At 38.5% G+C, this 18,150-nt stretch overlaps 1 protein-coding gene across 2 annotated transcripts in view; it reads left to right on the plus strand.

Moving 5' to 3' along the window:
• LOC128227981 (coiled-coil domain-containing protein 93-like) overlaps positions 1–18,150 on the plus strand; it is a 34,225-nt gene that overhangs the window by 5,859 nt on the left and 10,216 nt on the right. Inside the window, exons 5-10 of one of the 2 annotated variants that reach the window (XM_052939023.1) lie at positions 8,060–8,158; positions 13,256–13,312; positions 13,984–14,115; positions 15,238–15,333; positions 16,224–16,274; positions 17,387–17,473. In XM_052939023.1, the coding sequence (XP_052794983.1) occupies positions 8,060–8,158; positions 13,256–13,312; positions 13,984–14,115; positions 15,238–15,333; positions 16,224–16,274; positions 17,387–17,473 (522 nt within the window). The remainder of the gene's footprint in view (positions 1–8,059; positions 8,159–13,255; positions 13,313–13,983; positions 14,116–15,237; positions 15,334–16,223; positions 16,275–17,386; positions 17,474–18,150) is intronic. The other variant, XM_052939107.1, reaches the window with a different exon arrangement.

Raw genomic sequence — 18,150 nt, forward strand, 5'->3', positions numbered from 1 at the left:
CCTGTCTATGTTTGTCCACAGTTGCTGGTGAATTGTGCAATAGAGACCCCTAAGTTTAGCCTGTCTATGTTTGTCCACAGTTGCTGGTGAATTGTGCAATAGAGACCCCTAAGTTTAGCCTGTCTATGTTTGTCCACAGTGGCTGGTGAATTGTGCAATATAGACCCCTAAGTTTAGCCTGTCTATGTATGTCAACAGTTGCTGGTGAAACGTGCAATATAGACCCCTAAGTTTAGCCTGTCTATGTATGTCCACAGTTGCTGGTGAAAGTGCAATATAGACCCCTAAGTTTAGCCTGTCTATGTATGTCAACAGTTGCTGGTGAAAGTGCAATATAGACCCCTAAGTTAAGCCTGTCTATGTATGTCAACAGTTGCTGGTGAAACGTGCAATATAGACCCCTAAGTTTAGCCTGTCTATGTATGTCAACAGTTGCTGGTGAAAGTGCAATAGAGACCCCTAAGTTTAGCCTGTCTATGTATGTCAACAGTTGCTGGTGAAAGTGCAATATAGACCCCTAAGTTTAGCCTGTCTATGTATGTCAACAGTTGCTGGTGAAAGTGCAATAGAGACCCCTAAGTTTAGCCTGTCTATGTATGTCCACAGTTGCTGGTGAATTGTGCAATAGAGACCCCTAAGTTTAGCCTGTCTATGTTTGTCCACAGTGGCTGGTGAAACGTGCAATAGAGACCCCTAAGTTTAGCCTGTCTATGTATGTCAACAGTTGCTGGTGAATTGTGCAATATAGACCCCTAAGTTTAGCCTGTCTATGTTTGTCCACAGTGGCTGGTGAAACGTGCAATAGAGACCCCTAAGTTTAGCCTGTCTATGTATGTCAACAGTTGCTGGTGAATTGTGCAATAGAGACCCCTAAGTTTAGCCTGTCTATGTTTGTCCACAGTGGCTGGTGAATTGTGCAATAGAGACCCCTAAGTTTAGCCTGTCTATGTATGTCAACAGTTGCTGGTGAATTGTGCAATATAGACCCCTAAGTTTAGCCTGTCTATGTTTGTCCACAGTGGCTGGTGAAGCGTGCAATAGAGACCCCTAAGTTTAGCCTGTCTATGTAACAGTGGCTGGTGAAGCGTGCAATAGAGACCCCTAAGTTTAGCCTGTCTATGTAACAGTGGCTGGTGAAGCGTGCAATAGAGACCCCTAAGTTTAGCCTGTCTATGTATGTCCACAGTGGCTGGTGAAGCGTGCAATAGAGACCCCTAAGTTTAGCCTGTCTATGTAACAGTGGCTGGTGAAGCGTGCAATAGAGACCCCTAAGTTTAGCCTGTCTATGTAACAGTGGCTGGTGAAGCGTGCAATAGAGACCCCTAAGTTTAGCCTGTCTATGTTTGTCCACAGTGGCTGGTGAAGCGTGCAATATAGACCCCTAAGTTTAGCCTGTCTATGTATTTCCACAGTGGCTGGTGAATTGTGCAATAGAGACCCCTAAGTTAAGCCTGTCTATGTTTGTCCACAGTGGCTGGTGAAGCGTGCAATAGAGACCCCTAAGTTTAGCCTGTCTATGTTTGTCCACAGTGGCTGGTGAAGCGTGCAATAGAGACCCCTAAGTTTAGCCTGTCTATGTTTGTCCACAGTGGCTGGTGAAGCGTGCAATAGAGACCCCTAAGTTTAGCCTGTCTATGTTTGTCCACAGTGGCTGGTGAAGCGTGCAATAGAGACCCCTAAGTTTAGCCTGTCTATGTATGTCAACAGTTGCTGGTGAAACGTGCAATAGAGACCCCTAAGTTTAGCCTGTCTATGTATGTCAACAGTTGCTGGTGAAACGTGCAATAGAGACCCCTAAGTTTAGCCTGTCTATGTATGTCCACAGTGGCTGGTGAAACGTGCAATATAGACCCCTAAGTTTAGCCTGTCTATGTATGTCAACAGTTGCTGGTGAAACGTGCAATATAGACCCCTAAGTTTAGCCTGTCTATGTATGTCAACAGTTGCTGGTGAATTGTGCAATATAGACCCCTAAGTTTAGCCTGTCTATGTTTGTCCACAGTGGCTGGTGAAGCGTGCAATAGAGACCCCTAAGTTTAGCCTGTCTATGTATGTCAACAGTGGCTGGTGAATTGTGCAATATAGACCCCTAAGTTAAGCCTGTCTATGTATGTCAACAGTTGCTGGTGAATTGTGCAATAGAGACCCCTAAGTTTAGCCTGTCTATGTTTGTCCACAGTGGCTGGTGAAGCGTGCAATATAGACCCCTAAGTTTAGCCTGTCTATGTATGTCAACAGTTGCTGGTGAAACGTGCAATAGAGACCCCTAAGTTTAGCCTGTCTATGTATGTCAACAGTGGCTGGTGAAACGTGCAATATAGACCCCTAAGTTTAGCCTGTCTATGTATGTCAACAGTGGCTGGTGAAACGTGCAATAGAGACCCCTAAGTTTAGCCTGTCTATGTATGTCAACAGTTGCTGGTGAAACGTGCAATATAGACCCCTAAGTTTAGCCTGTCTATGTATGTCAACAGTTGCTGGTGAATTGTGCAATATAGACCCCTAAGTTTAGCCTGTCTATGTATGTCAACAGTGGCTGGTGAAGCGTGCAATAGAGACCCCTAAGTTTAGCCTGTCTATGTATGTCAACAGTGGCTGGTGAAGCGTGCAATATAGACCCCTAAGTTTAGCCTGTCTATGTATGTCAACAGTGGCTGGTGAAACGTGCAATAGAGACCCCTAAGTTTAGCCTGTCTATGTATGTCAACAGTTGCTGGTGAATTGTGCAATAGAGACCCCTAAGTTTAGCCTGTCTATGTATGTCAACAGTTGCTGGTGAAAGTGCAATAGAGACCCCTAAGTTTAGCCTGTCTATGTATGTCCACAGTTGCTGGTGAAACGTGCAATAGAGACCCCTAAGTTTAGCCTGTCTATGTATGTCAACAGTTGCTGGTGAAAGTGCAATAGAGACCCCTAAGTTTAGCCTGTCTATGTATGTCAACAGTTGCTGGTGAAACGTGCAATATAGACCCCTAAGTTTAGCCTGTCTATGTATTTCAACAGTTGCTGGTGAAACGTGCAATAGAGACCCCTAAGTTTAGCCTGTCTATGTATGTCAACAGTTGCTGGTGAAACGTGCAATAGAGACCCCTAAGTTTAGCCTGTCTATGTATGTCCACAGTTGCTGGTGAAACGTGCAATAGAGACCCCTAAGTTTAGCCTGTCTATGTATTTCAACAGTTGCTGGTGAAACGTGCAATAGAGACCCCTAAGTTTAGCCTGTCTATGTATGTCCACAGTTGCTGGTGAAACGTGCAATAGAGACCCCTAAGTTTAGCCTGTCTATGTATGTCCACAGTTGCTGGTGAAGCGTGCAATAGAGACCCCTAAGTTTAGCCTGTCTATGTATTTCAACAGTTGCTGGTGAAACGTGCAATAGAGACCCCTAAGTTTAGCCTGTCTATGTATGTCCACAGTTGCTGGTGAAACGTGCAATAGAGACCCCTAAGTTTAGCCTGTCTATGTATGTCAACAGTTGCTGGTGAAAGTGCAATAGAGACCCCTAAGTTTAGCCTGTCTAGTATGTATGTCCACAGTGGCTGGTGAAGCGTGCAATAGAGACCCCTAAGTTTAGCCTGTCTATGTATGTCAACAGTTGCTGGTGAAGCGTGCAATAGAGACCCCTAAGTTTAGCCTGTCTATGTTTGTCCACAGTTGCTGGTGAAAGTGCAATAGAGACCCCTAAGTTTAGCCTGTCTATGTATGTCAACAGTTGCTGGTGAAAGTGCAATAGAGACCCCTAAGTTTAGCCTGTCTATGTTTGTCCACAGTGGCTGGTGAAGCGTGCAATATAGACCCCTAAGTTTAGCCTGTCTATGTATGTCAACAGTTGCTGGTGAAAAGTGCAATAGAGACCCCTAAGTTTAGCCTGTCTATGTATGTCCACAGTGGCTGGTGAAGCGTGCAATAGAGACCCCTAAATTTAGCCTGTCTATGTTTGTCCACAGTTGCTGGTGAAAGTGCAATAGAGACCCCTAAGTTTAGCCTGTCTATGTATGTCAACAGTTGCTGGTGAAAGTGCAATAGAGACCCCTAAGTTTAGCCTGTCTATGTATGTCCACAGTGGCTGGTGAAACGTGCAATATAGACCCCTAAGTTTAGCCTGTCTATGTATGTCAACAGTTGCTGGTGAAAGTGCAATAGAGACCCCTAAGTTTAGCCTGTCTATGTATGTCCACAGTGGCTGGTGAAACGTGCAATAGAGACCCCTAAGTTTAGCCTGTCTATGTATGTCCACAGTTGCTGGTGAAACGTGCAATAGAGACCCCTAAGTTTAGCCTGTCTATGTATTTCAACAGTTGCTGGTGAAACGTGCAATAGAGACCCCTAAGTTTAGCCTGTCTATGTATGTCCACAGTTGCTGGTGAATTGTGCAATAGAGACCCCTAAGTTTAGCCTGTCTATGTATGTCAACAGTTGCTGGTGAAGCGTGCAATAGAGACCCCTAAGTTTAGCCTGTCTATGTTTGTCCACAGTTGCTGGTGAAAGTGCAATAGAGACCCCTAAGTTTAGCCTGTCTATGTATGTCAACAGTTGCTGGTGAAAGTGCAATAGAGACCCCTAAGTTTAGCCTGTCTATGTATGTCCACAGTGGCTGGTGAATTGTGCAATATAGACCCCTAAGTTTAGCCTGTCTATGTATGTCAACAGTTGCTGGTGAAACGTGCAATATAGACCCCTAAGTTTAGCCTGTCTATGTATGTCAACAGTTGCTGGTGAATTGTGCAATATAGACCCCTAAGTTTAGCCTGTCTATGTATTTCAACAGTTGCTGGTGAATTGTGCAATATAGACCCCTAAGTTTAGCCTGTCTATGTATGTCAACAGTTGCTGGTGAATTGTGCAATATAGACCCCTAAGTTTAGCCTGTCTATGTTTGTCCACAGTGGCTGGTGAAACGTGCAATAGAGACCCCTAAGTTAAGCCTGTCTATGTATTTCAACAGTTGCTGGTGAATTGTGCAATATAGACCCCTAAGTTTAGCCTGTCTATGTATGTCAACAGTTGCTGGTGAAAGTGCAATAGAGACCCCTAAGTTTAGCCTGTCTATGTATGTCCACAGTGGCTGGTGAAGCGTGCAATATAGACCCCTAAGTTTAGCCTGTCTATGTATGTCAACAGTTGCTGGTGAAACGTGCAATATAGACCCCTAAGTTTAGCCTGTCTATGTATGTCCACAGTGGCTGGTGAAACGTGCAATATAGACCCCTAAGTTTAGCCTGTCTATGTATGTCAACAGTGGCTGGTGAAACGTGCAATAGAGACCCCTAAGTTTAGCCTGTCTATGTATGTCAACAGTTGCTGGTGAAACGTGCAATAGAGACCCCTAAGTTTAGCCTGTCTATGTATGTCCACAGTGGCTGGTGAAGCGTGCAATATAGACCCCTAAGTTTAGCCTGTCTATGTATGTCCACAGTTGCTGGTGAAGCGTGCAATAGAGACCCCTAAGTTTAGCCTGTCTATGTATGTCAACAGTGGCTGGTGAAGCGTGCAATAGAGACCCCTAAGTTTAGCCTGTCTATGTATGTCAACAGTTGCTGGTGAATTGTGCAATATAGACCCCTAAGTTTAGCCTGTCTATGTTTGTCAACAGTGGCTGGTGAAGCGTGCAATAGAGACCCCTAAGTTTAGCCTGTCTATGTATGTCAACAGTTGCTGGTGAATTGTGCAATATAGACCCCTAAGTTTAGCCTGTCTATGTATGTCAACAGTTGCTGGTGAATTGTGCAATATAGACCCCTAAGTTTAGCCTGTCTATGTTTGTCCACAGTTGCTGGTGAATTGTGCAATATAGACCCCTAAGTTTAGCCTGTCTATGTATTTCCACAGTGGCTGGTGAATTGTGCAATATAGACCCCTAAGTTTAGCCTGTCTATGTATGTCAACAGTTGCTGGTGAAACGTGCAATATAGACCCCTAAGTTTAGCCTGTCTATGTATGTCCACAGTGGCTGGTGAAAGTGCAATATAGACCCCTAAGTTTAGCCTGTCTATGTATTTCAACAGTTGCTGGTGAATTGTGCAATATAGACCCCTAAGTTTAGCCTGTCTATGTATGTCAACAGTTGCTGGTGAAACGTGCAATATAGACCCCTAAGTTTAGCCTGTCTATGTATGTCCACAGTTGCTGGTGAAACGTGCAATATAGACCCCTAAGTTTAGCCTGTCTATGTATGTCAACAGTTGCTGGTGAATTGTGCAATATAGACCCCTAAGTTTAGCCTGTCTATGTATTTCAACAGTTGCTGGTGAAACGTGCAATAGAGACCCCTAAGTTTAGCCTGTCTATGTATGTCAACAGTTGCTGGTGAAACGTGCAATAGAGACCCCTAAGTTTAGCCTGTCTATGTATGTCCACAGTTGCTGGTGAAACGTGCAATAGAGACCCGTAAGTTTAGCCTGTCTATGTATTTCAACAGTTGCTGGTGAAACGTGCAATAGAGACCCCTAAGTTTAGCCTGTCTATGTATGTCCACAGTTGCTGGTGAAACGTGCAATAGAGACCCCTAAGTTTAGCCTGTCTATGTATGTCCACAGTTGCTGGTGAAACGTGCAATAGAGACCCCTAAGTTTAGCCTGTCTATGTATTTCAACAGTTGCTGGTGAAACGTGCAATAGAGACCCCTAAGTTTAGCCTGTCTATGTATGTCCACAGTTGCTGGTGAAACGTGCAATAGAGACCCCTAAGTTTAGCCTGTCTATGTATGTCAACAGTTGCTGGTGAAAGTGCAATAGAGACCCCTAAGTTTAGCCTGTCTATGTATGTCCACAGTGGCTGGTGAAAGTGCAATATAGACCCCTAAGTTTAGCCTGTCTATGTTTGTCCACAGTGGCTGGTGAAAGTGCAATAGAGACCCCTAAGTTTAGCCTGTCTATGTATGTCCACAGTGGCTGGTGAAGCGTGCAATAGAGACCCCTAAGTTTAGCCTGTCTATGTTTGTCCACAGTTGCTGGTGAAAGTGCAATAGAGACCCCTAAGTTTAGCCTGTCTATGTATGTCAACAGTTGCTGGTGAAAGTGCAATATAGACCCCTAAGTTTAGCCTGTCTATGTATGTCAACAGTTGCTGGTGAAACGTGCAATATAGACCCCTAAGTTAATCCTGTCTATGTATGTCCACAGTGGCTGGTGAAAGTGCAATAGAGACCCCTAAGTTTAGCCTGTCTATGTATGTCCACAGTTGCTGGTGAAACGTGCAATATAGACCCCTAAGTTAATCCTGTCTATGTATGTCCACAGTGGCTGGTGAAGCGTGCAATAGAGACCCCTAAGTTTAGCCTGTCTATGTATGTCCACAGTGGCTGGTGAAAAGTGCAATATAGACCCCTAAGTTTAGCCTGTCTATGTATGTCAACAGTTGCTGGTGAAACGTGCAATATAGACCCCTAAGTTTATCCTGTCTATGTATGTCCACAGTGGCTGGTGAAACGTGCAATAGAGACCCCTAAGTTTAGCCTGTCTATGTATGTCAACAGTTGCTGGTGAAACGTGCAATAGAGACCCCTAAGTTTAGCCTGTCTATGTATGTCCACAGTGGCTGGTGAAACGTGCAATAGAGACCCCTAAGTTTAGCCTGTCTATGTATGTCCACAGTGGCTGGTGAAGCGTGCAATAGAGACCCCTAAGTTTAGCCTGTCTATGTATGTCCACAGTGGCTGGTGAAACGTGCAATAGAGACCCCTAAGTTTAGCCTGTCTATGTAACAGTGGCTGGTGAAGCGTGCAATAGAGACCCCTAAGTTTAGCCTGTCTATGTTTGTCCACAGTGGCTGGTGAAGCGTGCAATAGAGACCCCTAAGTTTAGCCTGTCTATGTTTGTCCACAGTGGCTGGTGAAGCGTGCAATAGAGACCCCTAAGTTAAACCTTTCTATGTTTGTCCACAGTGGCTGGTGAAGCGTGCAATAGAGACCCCTAAGTTTAGCCTGTCTGTGTTTGTCCACAGTGGCTGGTGAAGCGTGCAATAGAGACCCCTAAGTTTAGCCTGTCTATGTATGTCCACAGTGGCTGGTGAAACGTACAATAGAGACCCCTAAGTTAAGCCTGTCTATGTTTGTCCACAGTGGCTGGTGAAACGTGCAATAGAAACTCGAGAGGAACTAGGAGACTACATTCGGAAATTCTCCGTGTCACAGTTTAACAAGTACCATAAAACACCTGAGGTAAGCCGATCTTATGGGGCAATTTACAATATCTAGGATAGTACGCTCCTGATGGAAGCTCATCTTATGGGGCAATTCACAATAGCTAGGACAGTTCAACTCATGAGGTAAGCCAATCTTATGTGGCAATTTATAATAGCTAGAACAATTGAGACTAGGTAGTACTGTAGTAATTACATCAGCAATTTCTCCTTGTCGCAGATTAAAACCCCATAAAACAACCAAGGTAGCTATTATATCTGGTATGACAATTTACTACAATTTACTCATGCTGTTCCGATGTTTGCTGAATATCAATAATAATTTTTTATTCTTTCATTCAATATTTTCATTCATTGGGAACAAACCCCTCGATCTACAGTTGCTCTAAAATGAAGCTCTAAAGCAAAACAGTATACGTGCCCCTATATATTCAATACCTGGTTACAGCTTTTAAAAGTCTCCGAGATATTTTACATTTGATTTACTGAATTTTCTTTTTTAGCTCGTCTATTTTTAAATATTATGTTCCATAAAATGATTTTAATTTGTTTGTTTATTTTCATTTGTCTTGACTGGTAGATAACCTACAATATAACCAGTAGAAAACGTAGATAATTTGTAGACAATTATTGAATAATACCTTCAATAAGATTCAAAATCACTCCATTCATCCACTGGTGTATGGTGACAAGGTGATATCAAGTTCAGCGCTCCTTACATGACTTAAATAGTAGACAGTTTGTAAATACAGCATGTTGACACAGATAAAGTCATAGTGTGGTCGAACTAACTGTTCTACATAATACAGATAGGCAGACGGTCGCTGTTGTACCAGTACTAAAGCAGATAGGCAGTGGGCCAGGTGGTTCGGTACTTGAGTCATAAAGTGATACTAGACATGATTTGTTTGTGTGTTTCTTGACTTGCACATAAACATTCGATTGTTGACCTAATGAATTTCTGTTTATGTCATGTTGAAAACTACGCTAGGTTATATTTTTTTTTTGCATTTTTGTTCTGCTTAACAGTTATTTCCCCATAAATAGGATGCAGCCTGGCTATTTATAAAGAAATAAATAAAAAATAACATCTTAGTGTTGGTATTAAATGATTCATTGAAAATTTTACTGTAATTTCATTAGAAGCTTTCTAAATGATAAAACCAGAAATAGTTCATTTATCCCATTGGTTCCCACATGAGTGCTAACACTAAATCTATCAGTAAAATGTTATACTAGTTCTAAGGCAGAGCATTCTCGTTCACCATAGTGACGATGCTATACGTACCATACATGTAGCTAGGCGATTTTTCATTATCAAACCTCTGATAAATGAAAATGAAGGCAGTGTGGCTGATCAAAAATTGATATAATGCTGAAATTGGATTACAGCCACCATCAATAATTACCTACGTTACTTAACAAAAAAAATATTGAATCCATCTCCACATGCATGTGTTTGTCCAGGGTTATCGTGTGACAAGTAGATCTTTCCATTGGATGAAATATTATGAATATTTATGTCATGGGGTTTCAGACTCACACTGAATCAGTTTTCACATGTTCTTGTTTTATTTTCAACATAATTGGGTTTGGCAAAAGTTTTTTTGTTAATTTTTCATTTATATTTTTCACAGTTTAGTATTTAACGAGTTTAATGCTTATTATGTTTCTATTTTCTTAGTTATCTTAACTAAGATTAAAACTGATTTCTTTTACAATAATTGTGAAAGAAGTAGTTAATTATTACAACGTTATATTACGCCTTAATGTGTGGTCTTGTGTTGTGGGGGAAATCAGAGTGCCCGCAGAAAACCTTCTTGTCCGGTTTGGTGACCACAAACCAAACTTTATACAACCAGGCCTGGAAACAACTTCTAGGTTAGAAGCAAGTGCGCTAACAACCTTACTAACTTGACATTATGATAAAACATGTAGTAAGTTATAAATAATTTGCATTTTTTGTAAGCATATTTTGATATTTGATACCTTGAACATCCCTTTAAATAATAATCTGTAGTGTTATCAGCTATATATATCATGTTCTCAATTTGAGGATAATTTGGTCAACACAGACAGTCTTGTTTAAGAATGAGTTGATATGAATTTAAATGTGCAACAATGTATTTACATATGAATATAATCAGTGTTCTCAATAAGAAACGGCTGCCGGCCAAAATGGACGGTTCAAATGGCAATTGGGCCTGTTCAAATCTGGAAAAATAAATGAATTTTTAGTAGAAAAATAATAGCTGTTCAGTTACTTTAACTCTTTCCGACCGTTTAACCGAAACTTATTGAGAACCCTGATATAATGATCATTTTTATATAATTTTGGATTATTCTGTTTCCCTTGTAGGTTTATTTACTTTGTATTAATAATGAATAACATAATTCTAAATTGAAGACTACTATGTCAAGTGGATGTGCTTGTAGGTTAATATGTTATCAAAGAACAAGATGTATAAACTTAGACTCAAAATAAATAATTTTAGAATGTCATTAACTATCTCAAATAGAGTTGTTTTTTTTTATAATTGTCAAACATGTTATTTGCAACATGTACCACCAGTTTAATCAGTATTGTTCTTCTTATAGCAACTGAACACAGTGTGTATACCACATGATAATTTGCGTCATAAATGCTACGTCAGAAGGCAATATTTTGCTTCGAATGAAGACTTAAACAAAGATAACTTTCCTACTTATTCACCATTTTAAATGAAACATAGTGCAGTCTACACGCTTATGGAGCCCCACCTTCGGTCTTTTACCATAGTTTGAGAGTGTAGTTTATTAAAACACTTCAACAAACCTTTTAACAATACAGCCGTCTGACGGAGCACTGTCAAAACAATATTTTGGAAACAGGTTTGTCGAGTGTTTGATGAAACTAATCACCTTATCAAACTCCAGTATTAAAACAAAAGTGTGTCACTTTAAGCCGTATAGACTGCCTTTTGTTTAATTAAAAATGGTATAGTAAAAGAAAAGTTATCTTCATTTTAAGCAAAATGTTGCCTTCTGACATAGCATATATGATGTAATTTATCGTGTGGTATACACACATTGGAGCAGTAAAAGATTTATTTTCAGTTTTGATTCTAGAGTGTCAAACTAAGACTCTAGCCGTGAATATGACCTCTGAACCTTAGTGAATATGACCCATGAACCTTAGTGAATATGACCCATGAACCTTAGTGAATATGACCCATGAACCTTAGTGAATATGACCTCTGAACCTTAGTGAATATGACCTCTGAACCTTAGTGAATATGACCCCTGAACCTTAGTGAATATGACCCCTGAACCTTAGTGAATATGACCCATGAACCTTAGTGAATATGACCCATGAACCTTAGTGAATATGACCTCTGAACCTTAGTGAATATGACCCATGAACCTTAGTGAATATGACCTCTGAACCTTAGTGAATATGACCCATGAACCTTAGTGAATATGACCCATGAACCTTAGTGAATATGACCTCTGAACCTTAGTGAATATGACCCATGAACCTTAGTGAATATGACCTCTGAACCTTAGTGAATATGACCCCTGAACCTTAGTGAATATGACCTCTGAACCTTAGTGAATATGACCCCTGAACCTTAGTGAATATGACCTCTGAACCTTAGTGAATATGACCTCTGAACCTTAGTGAATATGACCTCTGAACCTTAGTGAATATGACCCCTGAACCTTAGTGAATATGACCCCTGAACCTTAGTGAATATGACCCCTGAACCTTAGTGAATATTACCCATGAACCTTAGTGAATATGGCCCATGAACCTTAGTGAATATGACCTCTGAACCTTAGAGAATATGACCCCTGAACCTTAGTGAATATGACCTCTGAACCTTAGTGAATATGACCCCTGAACCTTAGTGAATATGACCTCTGAACCTTAGTGAATATGACACCCCTGAACCTTAGTGAATATGACCTCTGAACCTTAGTGAATATGACCTCTGAACCTTAGTGAATATGACCTCTGAACCTTAGTGAATATGACCCCTGAACCTTAGTGAATATGACCTCTGAACCTTAGTGAATATGACCTCTGAACCTTAGTGAATACGACACATGAACCTTAGTGAACATGACCCCTGAACCTTAGTGAATATGACTCATAAACCTTAGTGAACATGACCCCTGAACCTAAATGAATATGACCCCTGAACCTTAGTGAATATGACCCCTGAACCTTAGTGAATATGACCCCTGAATCTTAGTGAATATGACCCCTGAACCCTAATGAATATGACCCCTGAACCCTAGTGAATATGACCCATGAACCCTAGTGAATATGACCCCTGAACCTTAGTGAAAATGACCCCTGAACCTTAGTGAATATGACCCCTAAACCTTAGTGAATATGACCCCTGAACCTTAGTGAATATGACAAATGAACCTTAGTGAATATGACCCCTGAACCTTAGTGAATATGACCCCTGAACCAGTGAATATGACACCTGAACCTTAGTGAATATGACCCCTGAACCTTAGTGAATATGACCCCTGAACCTTAGTGAATATGACACCCCTGAACCTTAGTGAATATGACACCTGAAGCTTAGTGAATATGACCCCTGAACCTTAGTGAATATGACCTCTGAACCTATTCATGGTCCAGATAACAGGGTTTATCAATAACTCCAAAAATATTATCCAAAAAATGATAAATTATTTTTTGTTGACATTGAAAAACTCATATTTCTTAGTATAAACTCAGACCGGAGAAGTTAGTGAAAATCTGTTTAGACAGCAAACTTTTAGGTTTAATTCAAGCATTCCAATGAATTGCATGGGAATGAAGCCTGCTCAATATGTCTGGTATTTAAACAATTCTCAAGCTAATTTATGTTCTGGTAAAGTTGGAGATTTATCTTATGGAATGTTGAATTGTTTGAAACAGAATATATTCAGTGTGGTTACATATAAACCATATTCTCTAAATGCTTCAGAAAAAAAACAACAATAGGGGATTTTGTTTACAATGATTGGCATATACATTAGTTGTGTACTTTCAAAGTTATTTGCAACATCTGATGATGTTTACATTCTTTATAGAATGTGTCTGTATGGGGTTAATATGTTAACATTCTTTCAGGATGTTGCATTCCTGGCAGTCAAGGACAAAGCTATCGGCACCGTGTCAAATGTCAAGGTCAGGATAAGTTTTCCAAGGAAATGTCATATTTGTAGCTAACATAAATATTGACATTGATTTCTGAAGATATGATAGAATGTTTAAATTTTGTGAGGTTTAATATTCATGACTTTGCAAATCAATCAGAATGCAATATAGCAGAGTATCAGTTTGTGGATGTTTGCCAATATTGGGTCGATCATTCAGAACTTTGCTAAACGTCATCCTTGTTTATTTTCAAATCAATATTGCTCTGAAAGATTCATGATTACACTAATGATCTGCAGTTTTCATGCACATGTTTTGGACAACTGTTTCAACTGTGCTTGTTTTATTTAAATATATGAGCATATAATATTTTTTTTTCACCTTTTAAAGTGAACATCAATGTTGTTAAAAAAGCTGTTAACTTTAACAAAGTTCTGAACTATCAGGTCAATGTAAGGGACTCTCTTAAATGAGCAAAAAACACAATCTCATTGTAAATTTCATTAATGATTAAGTCCTAATATTTTTTTTATAAAAATAAACATTTTACTGCTTAAATCAAGTAAACTTTAACTTTGTCTAATCTTCCAAATCAACTTATCAATGGGTATTTCTGAGCTGTTATAGCTTCTTCGAAATATCATGTTGAATTGGTGATCATGTGATATGTTTGTTGATAAGTCTCTATCACTATATACCAGGACGTGTACAAGCCAGAGAGGAAGTACCGTCGTCATGACGCCGACAAGTTGAGGGACGAGGAATCCCGTGTACAGTCGACACTGCTAGAATATGGCCGTCGATATGGCATCAGTCGCTCAGATAAAGAAGAGGTATGCAGGCAACCACCAGGACATTTCAATATCAAGGGATTTCCCTGACACAGAGAGACTGAGGATCTGACTCAATTTTTTTAGCATCAGGCCCTAATATTACAAAAATACTTACATCATATTTGAATATCAGAAAGGGATTGCCGTGACACAGAGAGATTTGATATCTGGTCTACTTCGTACAAAGTTTTTAATAATACTGGCCCTTAGTCTCTGACTTTCTATTACAAAAATACTTGCATCAAATCTCAATCTCATCACATTTTACCACCGAACATCAAAATCTATTAAAGTAGTATATGCTTGTACACTTTTTTAACAGCATATTCCCTCATAGAATATGTTGGTAAAAAATATTTCCATTTTTTTATATTCTTTTGTCAAAACTTGTAACTAAGTACAGTTTATTTTTTTCAACTATTAATCAAGTACGCTTTTATTCTCAAGAATAAGTCTTCTTTGAAATATTAACAAAATATTTTTGTGAGCACATTTTAACAGAAACTACACAAAATTTTGGATTATACTATCATATGCTTTAATATTGTAAAATGAGTTGGGATTCAGATTTGACTTTAGTATTTTTGTGATATTGGGACTAGACCCTCATTTCCATCTTACCATGCATTCCTTGGACCCAAAACCAACTATTTGTTTAGTATGATCGTTATATTTGATTAACCATGATGGTTCAATGTCACCCATATGAAATATCCTGCAGCATTCAACAATAGTATCATGAAAATTACCTTGGCCAAGATGAGTTATGAACAAAACTCATTTCGTTGTACATTTTGATTTTTATTACACATGTACATCATGACATAGACAAATGAGGATAGAAGAGCAACCCCTCTGTATTTTCGTTAAAGGAGGATTTTTTGCATATTGCATTCAAGATTACATTATACGATATTAGTCTTTAAGGATGACAAACAAGAGAAAATAAAATGCTCTTATGACCTTTAAACTTAGTAAGAAACTGCCTGTATAGACTGCATATCTTTATAGTTTTTTATGTTAAACTGAAATGTGAAACATAAGTTAAAATGTTACTTCTCTCTCATATGTTATGGAATTCAACACCATAGATGTTAACTTCATTCTTTGAACTTTTGAAAGGATGATGATAAATCTGCAAAGAAGAAGGCTGCAGCTGCAGGTATCGGTGGAGAGGAAGGGGAGAAAACTCTGGAGGAACTACAAGCTGAGGAAGAGGTAAGAATAATTACCTCCCTTGATACTCTTTACGGGATCAATTGTCTTGGTGCAAATTTGGCTTTTTTCTTTTTTAAAAGCTTTGCCTTACATCCTATTGTTTAATAAACAAAGCACCGTCCATTGATTTTCTGTATGACATCTCCCCCTTGCACGTTCAATCCTTTTTTAATTTCTACTGAATCACAATTTAAAAATATCAAACTATTTTGAGGACCTGTATACCAAGTTAACCAACTTTATCGCAAACCCAAAAGATTGGTTTCAGTTTTATGATTTTATATAAAATGAATTACTTCCTTGATTTTCTATGTCGAATGATATCCCTCCCTAGATATACCCCTTTTGGTACTCTGTGTTGAACAAATGATCTCTCTTGATTTTCTATGCTGAACGATATCCCTCCCTAGATATACCCCTTTTGGTACTCTGTGTTGAACAAATTATCTCTTTTGATTTTCTATGCTGAACGATATCCCTCCCTAGATTTACCCCCTTTTGATGCTCTGTGATGAACAAATTATCTCCCTTGATCTTCATTACCAAATGATATCCCTCCCTAGATTTACCCCGTTCTATGCTGAATGCTTTAAATCCATTGATGATCAAAGTTGAATGTTCTACCTCCCTTGATTTCCTTAATAGGCTCTCCTTGACCTTAATACATTTTATAAACCAATGTCAAAAGGATAATGTTCCTGTCTTGATGTATATTTCAACACCGATAATCCAAACTTATTTTTGTTTCAAATTGATTATTTGGTCCCAATTTTTTGTCTTCTTTGTGTAATCCAAATTTCCAACAATAAACAGAAATAGCTATGTCAAATTTATCTTGATGTACAATGTATTTTGTTGTAGTTAAAATTCTTCTGACTGTTGTTTTACAGAAGAGGATCAATATGTTGATGAGTGGCATGTCAGCCATGGGTCTTCAGGAGGTGAGCATTGTCAAGAAATAGCGTCCCAATATCATGAAAATATTGAAGGCAAATCGCAAAATCAATCTCAACTCATTTTAAAACAATATTTGAAAAGTTGCCAAAAATCATATATGTAATACCCTGCACATCCCCTTATAGAATACGTTGATAAAAAGATTCCAAAAAATAATATTCGACAGAAAACAGTTGTTGGGTAGAACTTGTTTTGAGCAATTACTCAAGTACAGATTTTTATCATCACATCAGAAAATACAGTTTTAAAAGAGTAAATGAAATTCAATATAGTATTTTGAATTATACCAGGCTTTCATGTGGTAAAATGAGTTGGGGTTTCCGATTGAGATTTGGCCTAAATATTGTTATGATATTGCGGTCTGTTAATCGTTTAACCAGTAGTATTAATAATGTGCTGTACATAACTTAAGACATGTGATATGTTGAAAATGAATTGTTTATTTTAAGATATTTTATCACATTATTTGTCTGTTGTATTTAAAACAATTATGAAGAAAACTCAGAAAAGAATACTGCCTCTTTACCAATGTGAGATATTTACTCTAAAATAATCTAAAAATAATTTTGGGCTTGTGGTCTTGTTGTTAAGAAAATCAAGTATTATGGCTCCACACTACGAATTAATTTCCCGATACATTTCAATATAAACAGACAATACTTTAGATTGGAAAAAATCCATTTTAAGCTTTTTACGTGTTTGAAAACCAAACATTTCCTTAAAATTCAGCTCAAAGCAAATTCATTTAAACAATGAAAAAAGGTGTGTCGCATTTGATCTAAGAAAAATGTCTTACTTTGAAGTTACCTACTGTTATTTTTTTCATGGAGTCCTTTTTGCATCAGCAAAATATTTAATCACAGAGATATTTGTGATTTATTATTACTTTCTGATTGCAGGCATTTAACTGAATTTAAAATATTACAACTATAAATTATGTGGATTTTTCAGACAAAATATCAGTCTAAAGTAGGATTCACAATCTTTAATATAGAGAGTGAATCCTTGTGAACATATGGGCACGTGGCATTTAGTTATAAAGTACCTTAAACATCAATATAATGACTGTAGCATATACTTTTTCCCCTTTTTTCAGGGCAAGCTTACAGCCAGCACTGTGGGGTCCATTGTTGGAATGCAGTCAGCTGAGATACAACAGATTGCCTCGGAGTATGCGGAAAAGGTGAGATGTTTTCTGTAGTGGCATTTGGCATTTAGTGATATTAAAAACTACAAAAAAGGACAATAAATGCTTATGATACATTACCTATAGACTAGGTACACGACTTCAAACATACTGGGATTCAGTGTAGGTTCAGTTTTAATTTAATTCATATATTAAGTAAGTAATCCTTTAAAAACTTGGATCTCTGCCATTACGAAATCCTAAAAATGATATTTGACCTGCTGCTACTACTGTTGTGTCTGTTGAGTTACATGCCTAGTTCAGTTTCCAAGGCAAAATACTAGAAATTTTTAACAATAGCAATTGTCTTGATATTGTCCCTGTGTCATTATATTCAATTGTAACAACAACAACGTCAGTTCATGGGATTACAGTGTGTTTTTGGCCCTAGAATTCCCCTCCTGTAAGAGTATATTTTTTCCTTCCCAGTTAAAGAAAATGAAATTTTATTACTTTTTTCAGAAGCAATTTCCTCTGAACATTTACCAAATAAAGTGTGATCATTAATACCAGTATGTCAATAGGTTTGATGAATAAAACATCTGAAAACAAGTTGAACATGATATGAGTATTTCTCCTTTTTGCATAAAACAACACTATTTTCCCCCTTTCAAAGTGAAAGACCCTTGTGGATTAACACAAGAAGGTACCAAGCAACATTAATATATGTATAA

Source organism: Mya arenaria, chromosome 1 (genome assembly GCF_026914265.1).
Source record: "Mya arenaria isolate MELC-2E11 chromosome 1, ASM2691426v1".
Lineage (NCBI taxonomy): Eukaryota > Metazoa > Mollusca > Bivalvia > Myida > Myidae > Mya > Mya arenaria.